The 21518-nt window shown below is 42.3% G+C and overlaps 1 protein-coding gene across 1 annotated transcript in view; it reads left to right on the top strand.

Annotated features, from left to right (window-relative positions):
* Positions 1-232: 232 nt before the first annotated feature.
* LOC308467738 (U3 small nucleolar RNA-associated protein 14 homolog A-like) overlaps positions 233-21518 on the top strand; it is a 40134-nt gene continuing 18848 nt past the window's right edge. Inside the window, exons 1-10 of the mRNA XM_080989434.1 lie at positions 233-430; positions 1313-1383; positions 3023-3087; positions 6577-6719; positions 7895-8050; positions 10596-10715; positions 10837-10931; positions 12089-12212; positions 12755-12832; positions 14006-14303. Coding sequence (XP_080845560.1) covers positions 359-430; positions 1313-1383; positions 3023-3087; positions 6577-6719; positions 7895-8050; positions 10596-10715; positions 10837-10931; positions 12089-12212; positions 12755-12832; positions 14006-14303 — 1222 coding nt within the window. The 5' untranslated portion in view covers positions 233-358. The remainder of the gene's footprint in view (positions 431-1312; positions 1384-3022; positions 3088-6576; positions 6720-7894; positions 8051-10595; positions 10716-10836; positions 10932-12088; positions 12213-12754; positions 12833-14005; positions 14304-21518) is intronic.

The raw sequence follows: 21518 nt of genomic DNA, 5'->3' as shown, positions 1-21518 counted from the left end.
AATAAGCCTTTGTACCCTTCTTGCTCGCTTCCCTTTTAGATTGCAAGGTACGGGTGTCGTTGCACGTATTTGCATGTATTTTGAATAATTAATTGGCATATTTAAATAAGGGCGTGTCACGTGCGACATGTCCTTGCCCTCCCAGAGCAGCGCAATAGCGGCCCCTGTGGCCTCACCAGTGGGGGAGAGATGGGGAGTACTGCAAAAATTTAGGTTCACAGCCGGAAGTGCTGCTGTGTTTGACGGTGCGCAGGGTGCTATTTGCTCTCTGCCGGGGCTTGGCCATCCACGTGGTCAACCTCCCTTCCTGGACTGAAGAAAAAGGGAAGGGGATTATTGGGGTGTCTGAGCTCCCCCCATGGCGGCTGCAGAAGAGGAACATCACTTGAGGAACGAGCTGGTCATGAGTGAGGACGAGGAGGAGAAGGAGGTGAACTTTGAAGCCCAACCGTATTTATTTCCAAAGCTGTACTCTGTGTGATCCCATGTGTGTGGGAGGGGATGGTTTAGAGCCATCCGCGCGTGGGGGAAGTGCTCTGTAAGCTCGGGGGGGGGGGTACCTTTGTTCCCTTCTTGGGGTGCTGCGGTATTCCTGTTGAGACGCTTTAATGCAATTGACTTTAAGGATTTCTTTGCCCCGTGAACGATGCCCAGGACAGCATGCTATAGGCGTAGCCGAGGGTGAAGGGGGACAATCACGCCGGTTCTGCCCCCCCCCAAACAAAAGTCCTGCTCCCCAACTACGTTCTGACCCACCCGCCGCAAAAATTCTGGCTACGCTCATGCAATAAGGAATAAATATATTAAAGTTCTGCGAGATTAAACAGCAGAACTGGATTGATGCCTCCTTGCAAAGGCTTGAATGGCTTTTGATAATTCTACTCCTAATCCTGAGTTTTGATCCCTACATCTGTGTCTCCCCTTGTCCTTTTCTTTTTGCGTTTTTCCTTACGGCCGCTCTTCAAAGCTATAAGCAGTGCTTTTTTCTATTAAAAGATGTGCTGGAACTCACCATGAACTCCTCCCTTGTAATGGCAATGGCAGCCACCTGAGAGGTGCAGGAACTTAGTTCCGGCGAGTTCCAACTGGGGAAAAAAGCCCTGGCTATAAGGCAGTAAGTCCAGTGAGCAGGTCAGTCTGATTAGCTGGCAGCTGCATCTCATCACAGGTTAGCACTGCCATGCTAGAGGCTAGGTATGCTCAGTGGTACCCTTTGAAGTTATTATTCATCTTGTTGCAAGGATGAGTCTGGGTTCAGCTCTCTGTGAGATGGTCCTTGGCCCTTATTCATTGGTAACCTTTTGTTCCCCAGGCAGACAATGAAGAAGCAACAAAGCACCATCAGCTTGTGGATTCACTCACTGCCTTGGCTGGAGCGAAGCGGTATGAAGGAAGGGAGATAATAATATTATAATAATTTATTATTTATACCCCGCCCATCTGACTGACTTTCCCCAGCCACTCTGGGCGGCTCCCAATCGAGTGTTAAAAACAATACAGCATTAAGTATTACAAACTTCCCTAAACAGGGCTGCCTTCAGATGTCTTTTAAAGATAGGATAACTGCTTATTTCCTTCACATCTGAAGGGAGGGCGTTCCACAGGGTGGGCACCACTACCGAAAAGCCCCTCTGTCTGGTTCCCTGTAACCTCACTTCTCGCAATGAGGGAATTGCCAGAAGGCGCTCGGCGCTGGATCTCAGTGTCCGGGCTGAACGATGGGGGTGAAGACGCTCCTTCAGGTATACAGGACCGAGGCCGTTTAGGGCTTTAAAGGTCAGCACCAACACTTTGAATTGTGCTCGGAAACATACTGGGAGCCAATGCAGACCTCTCAGGACTGGTGTTATGTGGTCCCGGCGGCCACTTCCAGTCACCAGTCTAGCTGCCGCATTCTGGATTAATTGCAGTTTCCAGGTCACCTTCAAAGGTAGCCCCACGTGGAGAGCATTGCAGTAGTCCAAGCGGGAGATAACTAGAGCATGCACTACTCTGGCAAGACAGTCTGCAGGCAGGTAGGGTCTTAGCCTGTGTACCAGGTGGAGCTGGTAGACAGCCGCCCTGGACACAGAATTAACCTGCGCCTCCATGGACAGCTGTGAGTCCAAAATGACTCCCAGGCTGCGCACCTGGTCCTTCAGGGGCACAGTTACCCCATTCAGGACCAGAGAATCCCCCACACCTGCCCGCCCCCTTTCCCCCCAAAACAGTATTTCTGTCTTGTCAGGATTCAACTTCAATCTGTTAGCCGCCATCCATCCTCTAACCGCCTCCAGGCACTCACATAGGACCTTCACCGCCTTCACTGGTTCTGATTTAAAAGAGAGGTAGAGCTGGGTGTCATCTGCATACTGATGAATACCCAGCTCAAACCCCCTGATGATCTTTCCCAGCGGCTTCATATAGATATTAAAAAGCATGGGGGAGAGGACGGAACCCTGAGGCACCCCACAAATGAGAGCCCAGGGGTCTGAACACTCACCCCCCAACACCACTTTCTGGACACGGCCCAGGAGAAAGGAGCGGAACCACCGTATAACAGTGCCCCCAGCTCCCAGCCCCTCTAGACGGTCCAGAAGGATGTTATGGTCAATGGTGTCAAAGGCCGCTGAGAGATCCAGCAGAACTAGGAGACAGCTCTCATCTTTGTCCCTAGCCTGCTGGAGATCATCAACCAGCACGACCAAGGCAGTTTCAGTCCTATGGTGAGGCCTGAATCCTGATTGGAAGGGATCCAAATGGTCCGCATCCTCCAGGCGTGCTTGGAGTTGTTCAGCAACCACCCGCTCAATCACCTTTTGCCCAAGAATGGAAGATTTGAGACTGGGCGATAGTTGGCCATGTCGGCCGGGTCTAAATATGTTTTTTTAAGAAGCGGTTTAATGACCGATGGAATTGGCTGGAGAGGGAGCGGTCTTCCCAAACACAGACTGTTTCATGGCCCTGGTGATGGAGACAAAGAATGATTAGCTTGATTTTCCATTCCTAACTAGGTCAATGTCCTTTCTTTCTTTTTTTGCAGATGGAGGGCAGTTGAACGCACTGAGGCGATCAGACAGATATCGGAATTTGATCTTTGTGGTGGAGGTGAGAGCTTTCCCCTCAAGCGCTCGCAGCATAGCAATCGCTGGCACAGATGAATCCTCTGTTACCGATGGGTCATGGCTAAGAGGGAGCATGTGACCAGATCCATGTACCATTTCTCAATCTCTAGCAGAGAGGCATGGCTATACAAGTTTGGCCTTCTAGATGTTACTGGACAACAACTCCCATGATCCCTAGAAGAAGAGTTTGGATTTGATATCCCACTTTATCACTACCCGAAGGAATCTCAAAGTGGCTAACATTCTCCTTTCTCTTCCTCCCCCACAACAAACACTTTGTGAGGTGAGTGGGGCTGAGAGACTTCAAAGAAGTGTGACTAGCCCAAGGTCACCCAGCAGCTGCATGTGGAGGAGCGGAGACGCGAACCTGGTTCCCCAGATTACAAGACTACCGCTCTTAACCACTACACCACACTAGCTATTGACCATGCTCGCGGGGCTGATGGGAGTTGTAGTTCAGCAACATCTGAAGATGCCAGAGGTTCTCCACACTTGATATAGAACATGGGTAGGCAAACTAAGGCCCGGGGGCTGGATCTGGCCCAATCACCTTCTAAATCCAAAAATCAGCATGTTTTTACATGAGTAGAATGTGTCCTTTTATTTAAAATGCATCTCTGGGTTATTTGTGGGGCGTGCCTGGTGTTTTTACATGAGTAGAATGTGTCCTTTTATTTAAAATGCATCTCTGGGTTATTTGTGGGGCATAGGAATTCATTCATTCCCGCCCCCCCCCAAAAAAAAATATAGTCTGGTCCCCCACAAGGTCTGAGGGACAGTGGACCGGCCCCCTGCTGAAAAAGTTTGCTGACCCCTGCTATAGAACATATGCTTTGCATGCAGAAGAAAGTCCCTGGTTTGGTACCTCCAGGTTAAATGGTCACAAATCAGGTGATGGGGTAGGTCTCTGTCTGAGACTCTGAAGAGCTGCTGCTAATCAGAGTGATGATACTGGACAAGACGATGTTGATACCAAAACAAGGACAAGACCTGACGCTAATTAAAAACTATAGGCCCATATCACTGCTGAACAGTGATTACAAAATATTCGCTGACATTCTAGCGAACAGATTGAAAAAATTATTAAATGAAAGTATACACAAAGATCAAGCTGGCTTTCTGCCAGGTAGATACATACACAGCAGCATGAGGAATGTAATAGATTTACTAGAATACCTAGAAGAAAGATAAGACAAAAAGGCTGCTTTAATATCAATAGATGCGGAAAAGACATTTGACCAGGTGTCGTGGGACTTCATGAAAAGGGTCATAAAGGAAATGAAACTGGGGGAAGATTATATTAAAGCTATAGAGGCAATATATAGGAAACAAGCAGCCAAACTTATTCTTAATAATGAAATGACAGAAGAATTTTGTATAGAGAGGGGGACAAGACAAGGTTGCCCCTTGTCACCACTACTATTTATTATGGTACTAGAATTATTGATGAATGTCATAAGAAATGATAATAAAATAAAAGGTATCTCATTAGGGAAAAAGGAATATAAGATCAAAGCATTTGCGGATGACCAGATTCTGACTGTTGAAAACCCCAAAGAAAGTATAATACAGATAATTGAAAGAATATTAGAATTTTGGAAAGTAGCCGGCTTTAAGTTAAACAAGAATAAAACTAACATGATAGTAAAAAATATGACCAAGCAAGAAAAGGAAGAACTACAGGAGATATTAGGATTAACAATAGTAAATAAGACCAAGTATTTAGGAATCTGACTGACCAATAATAATAGTAATCTATTAAAAGATAATTACATAAAAACCTGGAAAGGAATCAAAAGAGATTTAGAAATCTGGAATAAGTTAAGATTATCGCTTGTTGACAGAATATCGGTGGTTAAAATGAATGTATTGCTGAAAATTATGTATCTATTCCAAATGATACCGATAATTGGAGGAATGGGAAGTCTTAGATTATGGCAAAAAGAGATATCCAAATTCATATGGCAGTATAAAAAACCAAGAATTAAACACAAGCTTCTAATAGATAAAAAACATAGAGGTGGACTGGCGCTACCTGACCTAAATTTATATTATGACGCTGTCTGTTTAAATTGGCTAAAAGAGTGGATTGTATTAAAAAATAGTGATTTGTTAGATCTAGAAGGATTTAACAGTCGTTATGGTTGGCATGCGTATTTAGCTTATGAAAAAGGGAAAGTACACGGGATTTATGAACCATGTCATTAGGAAATCATTATATAAAACATGGACAAAATATAAGGATCTACTAGAACTGAAAACACCATGGTGGGCATCACCTCTAGAAGCAATTACAATAAAAAAGAAAAATATGGAAGTAGAATGAGCAACATATAAAGATCTGATTAAGGAAAAAGATAATAAATTGGTAATTAAAGATTATGAGGAAATTAAACAACACCTTACGGGTTGGATCCAATACCATCAATTGCATGAAGTGTTCAGGACAGATAAGAAAAACAGTTTCTCAAATGAACCTTCATTATTAGAAAAAGTGTTATTACAAAACTAAGGTAATATCAAAAATGTATGATACATTATTGGAGTGGGAGGTCAAAGACTAACAGGTCAAGGAGGTAATGATCAAGTGGGCTTTAGATATTGGGAAAACCATTAACTTAACAGCATGGGAAGAATTATGGAGAAAGAACTAGAAATTTACAGCCTGTGATGTATTGAGGGAAAATCTAATCAAGATGTTTTATAGATGGTACTTAACACTTACCAAAATAGCTAAAATGTACAGTGGTACCTCGGGTTACATACGCTTCAGGTTACAGACTCCGCTAACCCAGAAATAGTACCTCGGGTTAAGAACTTTGCTTCAGGGTGAGAACAGAAATCGTTCACAGCGCTCCCTCTAGCTGTTCTAGCTTCGCGTGAAGCCTCCGCAGGGCATGGGGAGCGTTCATCCCCCTGCCCTGCGGAGGTTTTGAGCGGCTATCCCTGGCTTTTGCGGGAGGTGGGGAAAGGGACAGAGCTGGCAGCTCTGTCCCTTCCCCCACCTCCCGCAAAAGCCAGGGATAGCCGTGCTCCCTTTAAAGAGCCACGCGGAGTGTGTGTGCGGCTCTTGGGGAAAAGCCTGCAAGCGCCGCACACACGCTCCATGCGGCTCATGAAAGGGAGTGCTGAGCAGAGCCTGGGATGCATACAGGCTCTGCTCAGCGCTCCCTTTAAAGAATATTTTTTTTTCTTGCATTCCCCCTCTAAAAACTAGGTGCGCCTTATGGTCAGGTGCGTCTTATGGAGCGAAAAATATGGTAAATAAGGAGGCCAGATACAGTACAGGATAAAGGAAGTCTTTTATTTGGTTGTTTGTATTGTTTTATGTTATGTTTATTGTATTTCTGGGGTGGGGTGGGGGGTTTATGTTATGTTGTAAATAAAATTTCCAATAAAAAGTTTTTTAGAAAAAGACAATGCACCCAGATCTGGCCTATCATCCAGTGTTACCATGTGTTGTGCATTGCAGGTGCTAGAGAAAAAGTTCTCCTCTCAGAACTGTTGCAATCAGCTTCCAGCTCACCAGCTCTGGGTTCCATTCAAAAGCAGCTGAAGAAAGCCCAGCACAAAAAAACCATCCAGCTCCCACTGAGCAAGGAGGAGAATGAGCGGGTGATTTCAGTGGGCTGTTTTGGGGGCAGCTGTGCTTGGGGTGGTGGCAGGGAGGAAGATGTTGGCATTGGAGGTAGAAATGTGAAGGAAAGGACACTGGAGGGAGAAACCAAAAGCAGAGGAAAAGTGTGTGTGTGTTGGCACAAGTAGGATAGACTGGCAAATGTACCTTTTCCTGTGGTACAGGTGATTCTCAACTTACACGGTTACGTTCCGCGGTCACAGCATAAAGCCAAAATCACATATAGTCACAGCACGTTGGGTACAGTGATGAGTGGGATTGCCATTTTCCCCCAGATGCACCCTGCCTCTTTCAAATTTTTACAAAATTTGTTCGCCAAGCATGTGAAGCTGAGTGCCCGCAGGTTCAATGTGTGTATGTTGCGAGTTACCTGTACATCTCTTAATTTTTGTTGTCAAATTCATTTTCTCAAGGTTTGCTCCTAGGCTTATCCTTTTTAAAAAATAAATAAAGGGTCCTATAAATTAATGAGGAATAGGTCCATCAGAGGTTATCGGCTGTAACAGAACAATTCAGAGGCAGTATGCTAGACGGAGCATAAACAGGAAAAAGCCATCACCATTGTCCTATGCTGTTGAACGTGGAATGTAGCACTAAATGTTTTTGTCTTGTGTGATAAAGCAAGGTATTTTTTTCTGCCTTGTGAAGAGGAGGGGTTCATGGACATGAATTTAACTTGGGTGTGCTGTGTTAATGGTTTTAAATCAAATAGATGGAGCAGAATTGATACCTGGCTACATTGCCAGCTGTCTCTAAAGTATTGAGATTCCAGCAGTGGGATTGCATCATATCCTGGGTGAAGTAATGTCTTCCTAAAGATTTTATACTGAGGCTTATGGGCATCTTTATAGTGGGTGCTCTAAAATATGCCTCTGGGAAAGCTCGCTGTAGCTGGTCCACCATATATATATTTATACATATCCATACATGCGTATATATGTATTTCTCTCCCTCTCTCTCTCTCTCTCTCTGTGTGTGTGTGTGTGTGTATGTTTCAGACTAGTCAGAGCCAACAGAGGGTCACACTTTTATAGTATGTTCTGCCAGAAGTGGGTTCTGGCTTGACAACTCCCACGTCTCCTTAAAGAAATACCTGTGTGTCACTGGGATCTTCCTGCTGAAGGTTGTGCTTGTCTTATCTGTCTTCCTGCAGGTGGTGAGGGAAGCTGCCTACACTCAGACATCTCAAGCCCTGGCTAAGTGGCATCCAGTGGTGCAGCAAAACAGACGTGCTGAGCAGCTAGTCTTCCCATTGCAACAAGAGAGTGTGAATGTCACGGCCATTGAAAAAGTGATAAATGGATGGCAGGTGGGTGTTGGTTGACCTCAGCAAGAAGTGAGAATTAGGCTTGAGCTGGACCCAGCTGTTGCACAGTGCTCTTGCCTCATGTTCAAGCCAAGCTAGTGTAGGAAGCTGCTCTTCTGCTGTGTCCCATCTAACTTAATATTTTCTGCATTGACTGCCAGCAGCTCTCCAGGGTTTCAGGCACAGTTCTCTCCCAGCCCTACCTGGAGGTGTGTGGGTGTGCCAATCATCTACTGTGGCTTTTGTAGCTTGTGGTCTGGTAGACGGAATTCTGACTTAGCTATTCAACTTCTTAGCTCTGATCTCCTATTTGAACAGAACTTACCAAGTGGCTGCATATAAGTGACCCTCTCTATCTCAGTTCCTCATCTGAAAAAAAAAAAGAAAAAAAGAGAGACACTTACCTGTTTTATTGTGCAGATTAATACCATATAAGTTGTTAGGCAATCCAATGTTACTATGCAGTTACAGACCCATTCAAAAACAAAGGAAACCCCAAAACCATATAATTTCTAGCATAAAATTTAATATGGTTCATACGTGTATATGAAACAGGGAAAAGAAAAACAGCCCAAACAACACTTAACTGTCAGAATATTTTCATGAAGGTTTTGTTGTGGGAAATGAATATCTATGAACTGTTTCTGTTATTGTTTTATTCATATTAGCCAATAAGCAAGCTAAATAACACTCAAAAGACCTTCCTGGATATTTTAGTCAGACAGGAATAAATCTGCTTTGCTCATCTCTTTAAAAAATACAAAAATAATACCTATTAGGATTTCTATCGCTCCATCCCCACAGAGGGCAGAATTGTTCATTGTAAGAAAACCCCAATAGGCAGTTAAAGCAATTAAATTTGGACCTAGAGAAGATGAGCCAATATTTGGGAACAGTCACATTATCCATATATTTGGAACAACCCTTGAAGCAGTCAGTGGACAAATCAAGGTAAATTGGGGAGCAGGTTTTATAAGCAGCAGTCATTGAGAAATTTGCATCAATATCTTTAACCTGAAGTTTAAGAATACATTTTGCCCAGTAGTGGTACTGAGTAGGAAAAAAATCAACAAAAGTCTGATAACTGTAATTTATTGATACAGGCTTTGGAATTTTCTTCTTCTTTTTTGTTGTTGCTAGAAATAATATATGGCAATTATGTGGTAACGCTATCTTATATGGGTTATCCAGTTCCAGCTGATCTTTATCCATACCTCTGAGTTACTTTTAAAAGACAGCTGAAGAAAAATCTAGAGAATTTAGCCACAGGTGCATTTTTCAGAATTTAGCCACAGGTGCATTTTTCAGAAGAAAAGTACCCTTCTGAAAGTTTTATAAGTGTTTACATTTTACTTAAGATGATGTGGCACTTTGAAAACTGGAAAGTGCAACAGAAAAGGAAAAGGTAGCAACCAACCACTTCCCTCTGTTTCTGTGCCCATTCACACTCTGTTGCTTTAACTGCTCTTCCTGCCTCTATCATGCTATTTGGTCTCCATGAGCCTTGCCATTTCAGCCAAGGCAGCCCTCCCTCTCAACATGTTTGGAGAGCACTCATTCTTAAAACGTCCTGTCTGTATTGGAACTAAAACTTATCCTTACTAAAGACTCTGAAAGGTGTGGAATTCTCCCTCTCTTGAAAGGAGGATCCTGTAGAAATTATTCATGAATTGTTCTTCAGTAGGGGTGCAATATAAGTGTAACAAATGAATAATAATAATACATTTTATCTATCTAGCTATCTAGCTATCTGCCTGCTATGGTTTTTGCTCAGCCAATAACTAACATTCTCTTGGTATGATAAAAGCAGTGAAACAATAAAATAGGAAATAAGTTCTAAAAAGTAGTATTACAACAGTATGCATAGGGACAGAGAAAAGCTAAAACCATAACAACAGCATCTAATCACAAACTAAAACATTTCAGGGGTAAAATAAACAGAGTTTGAATGCCGGGGGGTGGGGGTGTTCCTCCCTTTTAAAGGCTTTGCCTGGTTCTAAAACAACATTAGAGTTCAAGCAATCCTCTCTTGTGGAGGGTCTCATGCAAGTCGGGGCCACTGCAGAGAAGGCCCTTTTACCTGGTGGTCTTCTCACCATAACTTTGCCGGCATAGGTTTTGCAGAAAAGGCCCTCCAGTGATAATCTCAGGGCACTTGTGGGTACACAGTGAGATGAAGCAGTCCTTCAGATACTGCAGCCCTAACCCATGAAGGGCTTGAAATGTCAAAACCAGTCGAGCCTTGGAACTAACTTGGAGCCAGTGAATATGGGAAAGCACCTGTGTAACATGCTCATAACTTCGTTAGTTCCTATGTTGCCTCAAGTTTCCAGATAGTCTCCAGAGGCAGCAATGACAAGCATAGTCTGCGAAGGAGAGGTAGCATCCCTTCACCTAAAATCAGACTGGCAAATAAAGTGTTGTGAGGTCGGGGGGTGGGGTCCCCTGTTTTGTTAGTGACCTTTTGCAACCTTGTTGGACTAGTCTTTAGAGTAAGCTGAAACTTACCGCTCTGTGTCCATCCTTCCCTCTTCTCACCCGCTCTAAGGCACAAACACCCCTGGAGCAAGAAATCTTTAATATTCTACACAAAGGAAAGCAGCCAGTGAAGGACCCACTCCTGATGCCACAGGAGAAGTCCTCACTGCAGGCCATGAGTCTGGAGGAGGTGAGTCTAGATCTAGCTGTTTCTTTCCCATTCTCCATCTCTCCCTCCCTCCTGGATCCCACACTGCCTTGCTCTGTAAGCTTTTACAGTCAGCCCTTCTCTCCGTTTTTGCGCATTTCAGGCACAGTTGCGACGTATGCAGCACCAGAGGGCTCGAGTCCTGCAGTCCTACTACAAGGCTAAGGCACAACATCAGCGGAAGATCAAGAGCAAAAGGTAAGCAATTGTTGTAGAGCAGTAGCTGGGAACCTACAGTCCCATTAGTTCTGATAGCCGACCACAAAACTTTCCCCCAACCCCCCACAAGCACAGTTACCTGCTCCATACTTGATATTAAATTTTACATTGGGTAAAGACATGGCTGTGGAAGAACAATTGGGAAGCTACATAGTATGCTCCCAGTTGTTCCTGTTCCAATAAAGGCTTGCTGTTAGTGCTGATCAGATGATTGGTCACGACAGCAAGGCTTGCAGGGATTGGTTGCACTACAGAGTTCTTGAAGAACTCCTTAGTTCAACTGATCCTTGCCCAAAGCAGGCATTGCTGTAAGTGCTGATCAGCTGACTTAAGTTGGAGAAAATTTGTGAACAGCCATCCAACCCACCTTCACCCTTTTAAGTTGGCTGCCGAAAAGAAATGAGGGTAGGTGGAAAAAGTCCTCTTCTCACTTTTGTGGATGAGCCCTGTTCAGTTCCTGCATAGTTCCTTGCAGCCCAGAAAGGACTAGGCATCTTGCGACTTGCTACACTGGGCTCCTTTGGGAGGGAAGGGCAAGACATAAATGGAATTTTTTAAAAAAAATTAAATAATAAATAACAGCTGTGGGCTCTGTCTGTTTATTTTTTACACTTTTCTTCCAATGATCTCTCGAGAAGATGGTGTACATTGCTCTCCCTCTCTCTCTCAACGTCCCCATGCCCATTTTATCTTTATCCTGTGAGGTGGGTAAGGCAGAGACAGTGACTCAGTCAGGGTAACCTATTGAGCTAGACAGCTAGCAGGGGTTTGAAACTGAGACTTTCTGGCATTAGGCTGATACTCCAAACAAGGGGTGGGGAACTAGTAGTCCTCAATAAGTTGTTGGATTCCAACCCCTATCATCCCTGGCCATTGGTTGTACTGGCTGAAGTTGAGGGGAGGGCAGCAACATTTAGAGTCACAGTTTTCTTGTCCCTTCTCTAACCACTTCACTGACTCTGCTGCAGGCTCTGGCCCTCCAGATGTTGCTGAACTACAATTCCCATCAGCCTCAACAAGCATTGCCAATGGCCAGGGCAAACAGCTCTATTTCAGTGATGTCAGTTAGCTGCGTGCCCTTTCCCTCTGGCCTGGCTGTTCAAACCTCTGACATTGCTATCTTCCTCTTCCTGAAGGTATCACAGAATGCTTAGGAAGATCAGGAAACGCAAGGTGCTGAAAGAATTTGAAATGTTGCGGAAAAGTAACCCTGAGGCAGCTCTAGAAGAGCTAGCTAAAATTGAGAAAGTGCGTATTGAGGTGGGTGCAGCCCTCTTACTGTGGTACTGTCACGGGGCTGCCAGGGAACGCCCTGGAACTGAGGGAGGGGGAGAAACAGGAGCCTGTAGAAGACACAGGAGAAGCAGAGGAGGAAAAGCAAGGGGGAGGGCCTCAAGCGGCGAGAATGCTCTCTGATGCTGCAGAGCAGCAACACCACTCTACCAGTTCAGGGACAGAGGGAGAGGCGGTGCCCATTCTTTCAGCACAGGACAGGAGGGGGTTAAAGCGTAGGGAACAGAGGTGGCACTTGGGACTTCCCAGGCTCCTCTGCTGGAAGAGGAGCCGAAAGCCCCCACTTCCTGGATCTGCTACCGAGGACTCGGACGTATGAAGCATGTTCTGTACCTTGTAAATACTATGTGAATAAAGACTGTAAATATATCTCTGAGTGAGCAGAGGTATTCCTTGCCAAAGGCTTCTAAAACCATCACAGGTACCGAGATGAGGCCCCTCTGCCTAGTGGAGGGCGCTCTCTTACTGTACTCCATCATAGTGACATTTTGCCTTACTTCTCTGTGCAGGAGAGGATGAGCCTGAAACACCAGAACAAGGGCAAGTGGGCCAAATCTACAGTCCTCATGGCAAAGTACAACCTAGAGGTAAGAGATGTGTGGAGGGAGGAGGCTTTATCAGCCAAAACCCACTCTTAACATGTAATTAAACCAAGGCAGGTGCTTGAGAGATTTGATCGAGCTGAAATGTAGCTTCCAGAAAAGGGTTGGCTGAAAATATCAGGCTATTCCCATAGAAGTGCTTTTTAGAGCACCTTTAACAACATTTGCAAGTGGGTGATAAAAGACCTTTCTTTTGTCCGCTTGCCTTCCCGCCATTGGGTGGATTTACATCCAGAGCCAAAAACAGATGGCAAATCATTTTCTGGCCAGTTGCAATTCATACCCTTTCTCCTGGGAAATTGACTTTCTCTGGAGAGTATTGTTTAAAATTCTTACTTGGGAGGGGGAGGAAATAGTAGTGAATTATTGTAAGTTGGGCTGTTAAACATTTTACTTGCTTCCTGGGGGGTTATTAGAGGGGTGTATGCTTTGCTGGTCCTCTTTTGGCTGAAAATACGGGATACTGTAAGTCAGGGGAGGGCCAATGATAGAGCTACAATCTACTGGTAGATTGTTGGACAATTTGCAGTAGATCAGCAAGCGTTTCTGACTTCTGATTGTTTAACAACAGCTATGTCAAAAAGAATCCTCCAGCACCAGATTGTTCAAGCTCTTATCTGAAATAATACAGAAACAGGTTTGTTTATGCAAACCATCCCAGTATCTATGTTGGCTTTTGGGGTGCAGCAGATAACTGTCTCCTCCCCCTAAGCCTCCATTTTGCATATGGCGACACCTTCAAAGGTAGAGTTGTCATATTTCAAAAAGTGAAAATCCGGACACAAAAGTTGTTGAGATTTTGGGCTGTTGTTTTTTTGCCAGAGTTGTTGAGCTGTGTATGTATGTGTATGTGTGTGACAGACTTTTTAAAGCTATTTTATGGAAAATAGGCAAAAACGACACTGCTGACATGAGTTACCGTATGTCCAGATTTTTCTGGACATGTTGCCGATTTCCACCTGGACACGGCTTCCAACTGCAGTATTCCAGATATGTCCAGGAAATTCCAGATGTATGGCAACCCTATTCAAAGGCTCTACTCTTTGCACCTGGCTTTGGGGTTGGATGGACCTGGGGTGGTTCTAGTGAAGAAGCAAAGAATAGCTTTTGTAAGCCTAAGGTCTGCAAGTAAAGGCTATTGCCTGCCTGCATTTCTAGGCTAGGCAAGCCATGCAGGAGCAGCTGGCCCAGAACAAAGAACTGACCCAGAAAGTACGCCCGGCATCTGATAGTGAGGAAGGTGGCAACGACACTGACGCAGAGGGGGATCTCATGCCAAGTGTTGTCAATGAGAGGCCTGCTGGACTGGATCCAGACAACCCCTGGATGTTAGGATGGCCCCACACAGAGCCCAAGGAGGACCTTCCAGCTGCACCAGAAGACAGTGAAGAGAGTGACGAAGAGAAGGGGCCACCTGCAACCAAGGAGGAGACTTTGCTGCAAGGCTTCGTTGCAGGTCAGCAGGGCCAGGGCCATAAAACAATGCATGGTGTGGGGGAAATGAACAGATAAGGTGCTTTTATTCCTTGTATAATACAAGGGCAGGGTCATCCAGTGAAAATGATAGGCTGTATATTCAAGATATTATTTATTTATTTATTTATTTATTTATTATTATTATTAATTTTCATTTCTCATAACAATTATTCAATATTGTTAGGGAACTGCCATCAGCTCAGAGGTGAGAGGTGGAAGGGCAGTTGAGTTACAGGGAGCCTCCGAAGATCAGATCTTGAGAAGCAGCACTTCCTCCGCGGAGGAGGAAAGCCACGCCTCCAGTGGGGAAGGGGTGCAGGTCTCGGAGGATGCAAGGGAGAGACACAGCATCGAGCATGAACAAAGCGGGGGGGAGGCAGGTCCCCATCTGCCCACGCCCTCTCTGCGCAGTCAGTTTATGCGCAGAGAGGGGAGGCGTAGGATGGGGGTAAAAAGACTGCTATGCTGGGGAAAGTTTAAGGACCGCCCACTCCCAGATTCTGCTAGCGACTGAGCAGACATGGAATTGAGACGCTCTGCACTGTAAATGCTTTGCACAGATAATAAAGCCTTGAAAAGACCGGTGGGAGTCTTGCCTGTTTGCTCTCGAGCAACCACGCTGGCATACATAACAAATATCATCATTTAACATCCGTTTTCTAGTTTTCCCCCTCCCTGTTGACTTCCCCCAACTTCTATTTCTGGTTTGTTACACCAAATGTTACATTCTGTTTATACATAATGTTCTGTTATCACTAGTTCTATTTCTTGTTCTCTGTAAATAAAGTTGTGAATGTTTATTTAAATCCTGCCAACGAGTCCATTTTTTGTTTTGTTTCTGCAAGTATGTTGTAAAGGGTTCCCATTCTCTTCCAAAGTCACTATTGTCCTTTTCACACAGTTTGTCCGTTAATTTTGCCAGTTCTGCATAGTTCATCAATTTTTCTTGCCATTGTTCTTTAGATGGTATTTCTCCAGTCTTTCTTTTTTTTTAATCTAAGCATGGATGGTTTTTTTAAACTTTTAATTTATTTAATCATATTTTCAATACAAACAACAATCGCAAAAGACACAAAAAACAAAAACCATAATAACACTAATAATACAATTTGACAATTCAGATTTGAATACACTGATATACCTATGACTACACCTTTTTAACAATATTTTCCCACCTCTCTCTCTCCTCCCCCTACTTCCCACCACTTATCGCTTAAATATTCCTTCCAGATTTCTTCATATTTATCCATTCTTAATTTGCGTCGACATGCAATTTGTTCATATGTAGCTAGTCTGTCCATATTTTCAATCCATGTGCTCAGTGGAATCTTTTTCCGGCTCTTCCAATTCATCAAAACAAATTTTTTCGCTTCTAATATAGCACAGTACACCCATTTTTTTGACCCATTGTATTTTCCCACATTTCCAGAATATAATTTAGAATTAAATTTAATTCCACTAAATAACAATTTCTTTTTATTACTCTGGCTATAAATATCCTCAACTCACACCAAAATGATCTTATCATCGGGCAGTTAATCATCATATGTACTAAGTTCGAATTTTTACTTCCACATCTCCAGCAGTTGTCTGCACTTGTTATTTTCTTCTGGTGTAGTTTTGCTGGAGTCCAGTAGACTCTAAATATTATTTTCTGTTGAATAAGTCTTAGTCTTAGATCCATAGAGGCTATTTCTGTTGATTTTATACTTGACTCTCATATATCATTTGTTATCTGTACCCCTAACTCTTCACTCCATTTTTGTCTGTAATATTCTAAATCATATTTCTTCCTGTTGAGTAGGGTTTTATATAGTGCAAGTGTAGAGTTTTTTGTTTTTGTTGCAGAGATTAAATCTTGTAGCAGCATGGGTGTTTCCGGTGCTGCTAGAGCGTCAGGGCCAAATTGCCTTTCCAACATATGTTTCAATTGGATGTACTTCCATTGTGTTTCACTGGTTAATCCATACTTTACTTGTAAAGTCATATATTCCACAAATTTTTAATTTTCATCAATTAATTGATTCTATGTCAAAATACCTTTTTAAATCCAATTTTGCCAAATTATTACTTGATTTCCAATTTTTAATTTTGGGTTGGCCCAAATTTTTAGTTTCTCATGCTGATAGGGGTCATCCTTATTATTTTTATTTTTATTCATCCAAATTTTTATAGGTGCTTTAATAGTCTCCAGGATAATAGGATATTTCATAAAATTGGAGCCCAGTTTAGTCCACCCTACAAGAGGTTCAAAGAAACTATATTCGAGAGTAGCCCAATTGGGATTCCTGCTAGCTCTCCAATCATTAGTCTTACTCAGCAGGTAGGCCTGGTGATATAGTTCCAGATTTGGGAGACCAAAGCCACCTTCCTTAGTTGCATTTTATGTAGTGATATTTTTGGTGGCTTTGTACCCCACAGGCACGATCTAAATAGTTGATTTATTTTTTGGAAGTAAAATTTGGGAATATGTATTGGTAATCCTCTAAGAATGTATAAAAGCTTTGCAACAACATTCATTTTGAGGACATGAACTTTTCCCCAAAGGGAGAGGTTTAGAGGTCCCCACCTTTCAATATCAAAAGAATAATAATAATAATAATAATAAATTTTATTTATATCCCGCCCTCCCCAGCCGAAGCCGGGCTCAGGGCGGCTAACAACAATAAAACAGTACAAAAGTACAGCATAAACAACACTCTAAAATCATTCATTATAAAATTAATTAATTCAAGCCACTGGCAACCATTGGGCCAGAGCTCCGCGAAGATTGCCGAGGGAGGGAGTCAGGCTGTGCCCTGGCCAAAGGCCTGGTGGAACAGCTCTGTCTTGCAGGCCCTGCGGAAAGATGTCAAGTCCCGCAGGGCCCTGGTCTCTTGTGACAGAGTGTTCCACCAGATCGGAGCCACAGCCGAAAAAGCCCTGGCTCTAGTTGAGGCCAGCCTAACGTCTCTGTGGCCTGGGACCTTCAAGATGTTTTTATTTGAAGACCGTAAGTTTCTCTGTGGGGCATACCAGGAGAGGCAGTCCCGTAGGTACGAGGGTCCTAGGCCGTATAGGGCTTTAAAGGTTAAAACCAGCACCTTAAACCTGATCCTGTACTCCACCGGGAGCCAGTGCAGCTGGTATAGCACTGGGTGAATGTGATCTCACAGCGAAGACCTCGTAAGGAGTCTCGCTGCAGCATTCTGCACCCGCTGGAGTTTCTGGGTCAGTCTCAAGGGCAGCCCCACGTAGAGCGAGTTACAATAATCCAATCTGGAGGTGACCGTCGTGTGGATCACAGTGGCTAGGTCAGGGCGAGAGAGGTAAATATCATTTATAATTTGATTCAAATTAAATTTTATAATTTGGTCTATATCTGATGAAATCATTATACCCAACTATTTAATAAAGTCTTTGCACATCCTAAATTGATGGTTTCTATACAATGTAGCCCTTGGCCCAATTGGTAAAATATCTGATTTTGTCCAATTTATAGAATATCCCTATATTCTGCCAAAAGTTTTTATTTTCTCCATAATTTTTGGAATTGTATCTTCTGGTTTTGTAATAAATAAACGGATACCATCCGAAAATTATACAATTTTGTAATTATCTTTGTTGTGTTTTACACCGTTGATATGCTCATCCTGAATTATTGCTCTTGTTAATGGTTCCAGGCACAGATTAAATAATAACGGAGAAAGAGGACATCCTTGTCTCGTTCCTCGATTTAAACTAATCAAATTCGAAATTCTTCCATTTGTAACAATCCGGGACGTTGGGTTTTTATAAATCATTTAGATCCAATTACAGTATTCTATAGGGAAACGAAATTTACGTAACACAAACCATATGAATTCTTTATATATTCTGTCAAAAGCCTTTTTTGCATTTAATGACAATATCATAAACTCCTCTTCATCTTTGTTTAAATTTATCAAATCTATTGTTAATCTGATGTTATCTGTAGCTTGTCTTGTTTTTATAAAACCTGTTTGGTTATTAGGTATCGAGTCTTGCATAACTTTTTGTAATTTTGCTGCCAATATTGCATTCAAAATCTTTGCATCAACATTCATTAATGATATTGGTCTATAATTTGCACATTTAGTAGGGTCTTTGTTAGGTTTTGGTATAATTATTATTAAAGCTTTATTGAATGTTGTAGAAGATATACTTTTATGAGCTATTTCCTCATAGACCTCTAGTCTGGGGACTAGTATATTTTTGAATATTTTATACCATTCTATAGGAAAACAGTCTGGTCCAGGTGATTTCCCATTCCCCATTGTTTCTATTACATTCTCAATATCTAATATATTTAGGGGTGCTGACAGCATATCTTTTTTATCTTCTTCAATGCTTGGTATTTTGATATTTTGAAAGAAGTTCTCCATCTCATCCTCTGATATATTTTCTGGCCCTTCATATAATTTTTTGTAGAATTAAAAAAAATCATTATTGATATCTATTGATGAGGTCGCTGCGATGTTATTTTCATTTCTTATTAAGGGTATTATTTGGTTCGCTTTCTTTTGTTTTAGACAATTAGCTAGAATTTTTGTTGGTCTTTCTCCCTATTCCCAATATATTTGTCTTAGACTTAGGCTGAACTCATTTTTTTTAGCTAGTATATTATTCAGTTCTAATGTTAGTTGTTGTAGTCGTTCACATGTAACATTAGATGGGTTGTTTGCCATATTGCCCCATAGTGTTTTTAAAGAAATTTTTAGATTATTTTCTTTTAATCTTTGCAGCTTGGCTTTGTTGGCAGAGAAGGATATTATCTTCCCTCTGATGTAAGCTTTATATCCTTCCCATTCCATCAGTCTTGATGTTGAAGCTTTGGAGTTATTTTTAAAATATATTTCTCCAGTCTTCCAGTTTTCTGCTATTAGGATTCTTGCTGCCATAGGTAGCGTACATTAATAATGTCCGATTTTTCTCCGGCATTTCTTGTCCTAGAATACCTAACGAAAAGGCTTCTGGTTTTTCCACAAAGGTTATTTTAAACATTTTTTTCAATTCATTATATATCATTGCCCAATTTTTAAAAATAATCTTACAATCCCACCACATGTGATAAAATGTACCTTCCCCTTCTTTACATCTCCAACAGTTCTTTTGTTCTGTTTTGTACATTTTGGCCACTTTTAATGGTGTAATGTACCACCTGTACATCATTTTCATATAATTGTCTTTCAACAATATACAATCCGTAAATTTCAAGTTCACTTTCCAAAGCCTTATCCAATCCTCAAATTGTATGTTATGACCTATGTCCTGTGCCCACTTGATCATTACTGCTTTAATTTCCTCAGCTTTAGTTTCCCATTCCAACAGAATATTGTACGCCTTCTTTAACAATTTAGAATGATCATCTATGATATCCTTTTGGAATTTTGAAACTGTAAGTGAATCCTCTCTTGTTATCTTCCGTGAAGATTTCATTTAATTGCCTATAATGCAACCAACTCTGTAGGTGTTCCTTTATCTCATCGTAATCTTTCAATTTCCACTTTGCTTCTTGTTGTACTGATAAATCTCTATATGTTGGCCATATTCCTTTCATTGTTAACGTTTTAAGTGATAATGCTTCAGTAGGTGACAACCACCACTGAGTTTTGGATTCCAGTAATTCTTTGTATTTTTCCCATACCCTTATCAGGGACTTTCTAATTATGTGATTGTGGAATCCTTTGTGTACCTTTGCTTTTCCATACCACAGGTATGAATGCCAACTGAATCTGTTGTCGTGTCCTTCTAAGTCTATTGCCTCCTTTTTTCCAATTTAATCCAATCCCAAATCCAAGTAAGGCATGCTGCTTCGTTGTAAATTTTAAAATCTGGAAGAGAAAAGCCTCCTCACTGTTTTAAGTCTGTAAGTATTTTGTGCTTTATTCTTGGCCTTTTACCATTCCAGATAAATTTTGAAATATCTTGCTGCCATTTTTTGAAGCAAGCATTATTACTTATCGGTATTGTCTGAAAAAGGAATAGCATTTTTGGCAATACATTCATTTTTATTGCAGCAATTCGTCCTAAGAAAGAGAGGTTCATGTCGGGCGGATTGATTTATTGCTCAGATAAGCGTCCGGCACGCTTCCCATCGCACAGCTCTGTCCGGCATTCCAAAGTCCACATTCCTGAGCATAGCAGAGTTCGACAGCGGCAAGAGAAAGACTGCAAAAAAACCTCCAGTGCCTTCTTCAGTGTGCTTAAATAAAGTCCACTCAGGATCTTAGCAGCTAAAAGCAGTTTTATTTACAGCAGACTATCCATTATCTATCACAGCGAACAGCATCGCGAAAACACGTCCTCTCTCCTCAAAAGCGAAAGTAGAGAGAAAGAACAAAGGCTTGAGGCTCTCGGAAATGACGCAGAAGTTCCCCCCTCCTCTCAACAGCAGGCAGGGCGTACACTCTGAGCTGTTTAACCCTGTAAGCTCAGGTTCTCCTCACAGTTCATACTATTCCATATTTCCAAATTCCTTTTTATTTCATTCTAATTTTTTTTCATAATTGTCTTTGTAAATATTAAGATTCTTTATCGTCAGCCATATTCCTAAATACTTTACCTTCTTGTGGATTTCTATATAGATTCTGATAGTTCTTTCTTTTCTGATTCTTTAAGATTTTTAACTAACAGTTTTGTTTTGTTTTTATTAAGTTTAAAACCTGCCACTTGTCCAAACTTTTGAATTTTTTCTATTACTCTAGGGAGAGAACTACAGTAATAACCAAATTGGCCGTGAAGGCTTTCAATTTGTGTTCATTTTTCTTTATTCTTATTCCTGCTACTTCTTTATCCATTCTAATATTCCTTGCCAGAACCTCCAGAACCAGAATGAACAAAAGTGATGATAACTATTGTCAGGGCTGCCTCAAGTCTCAGCTCACAAAAGACCAACGCCAATCTCTTCTTATATACAAAAGTGTTTATTGCAGTTCATTGTTTGCTTCACATCCGAGGCGCGCAGCCCCACGTCTGTTACGCTTAGACCGTTGAAGTCCCCTCTGAGTCAGTCCCTCCCCTGCACCAGTTTAAGAAGCTTGCGCTGCTCCACCTCTTCCTCTCTTTCCTTTTCCGCAGGGTCTTCCTGCCCCCTGGGGTTTCGCCCCTCCTGGATTCCCCTGACGCGGAATCCCCAGACTGCTCTTCCCCCCTCCTGCGGGCTTTGGGACCTGGCTCTTCCTCCGGGCTCCCTGTA

Source organism: Podarcis pityusensis (genome assembly GCF_964106645.2).
Source record: "Podarcis pityusensis genome assembly, chromosome: W".
Classification (NCBI taxonomy): Eukaryota; Metazoa; Chordata; class Lepidosauria; order Squamata; family Lacertidae; genus Podarcis; species Podarcis pityusensis.
This window is presented reverse-complemented; position numbering and strand designations above follow the sequence as displayed.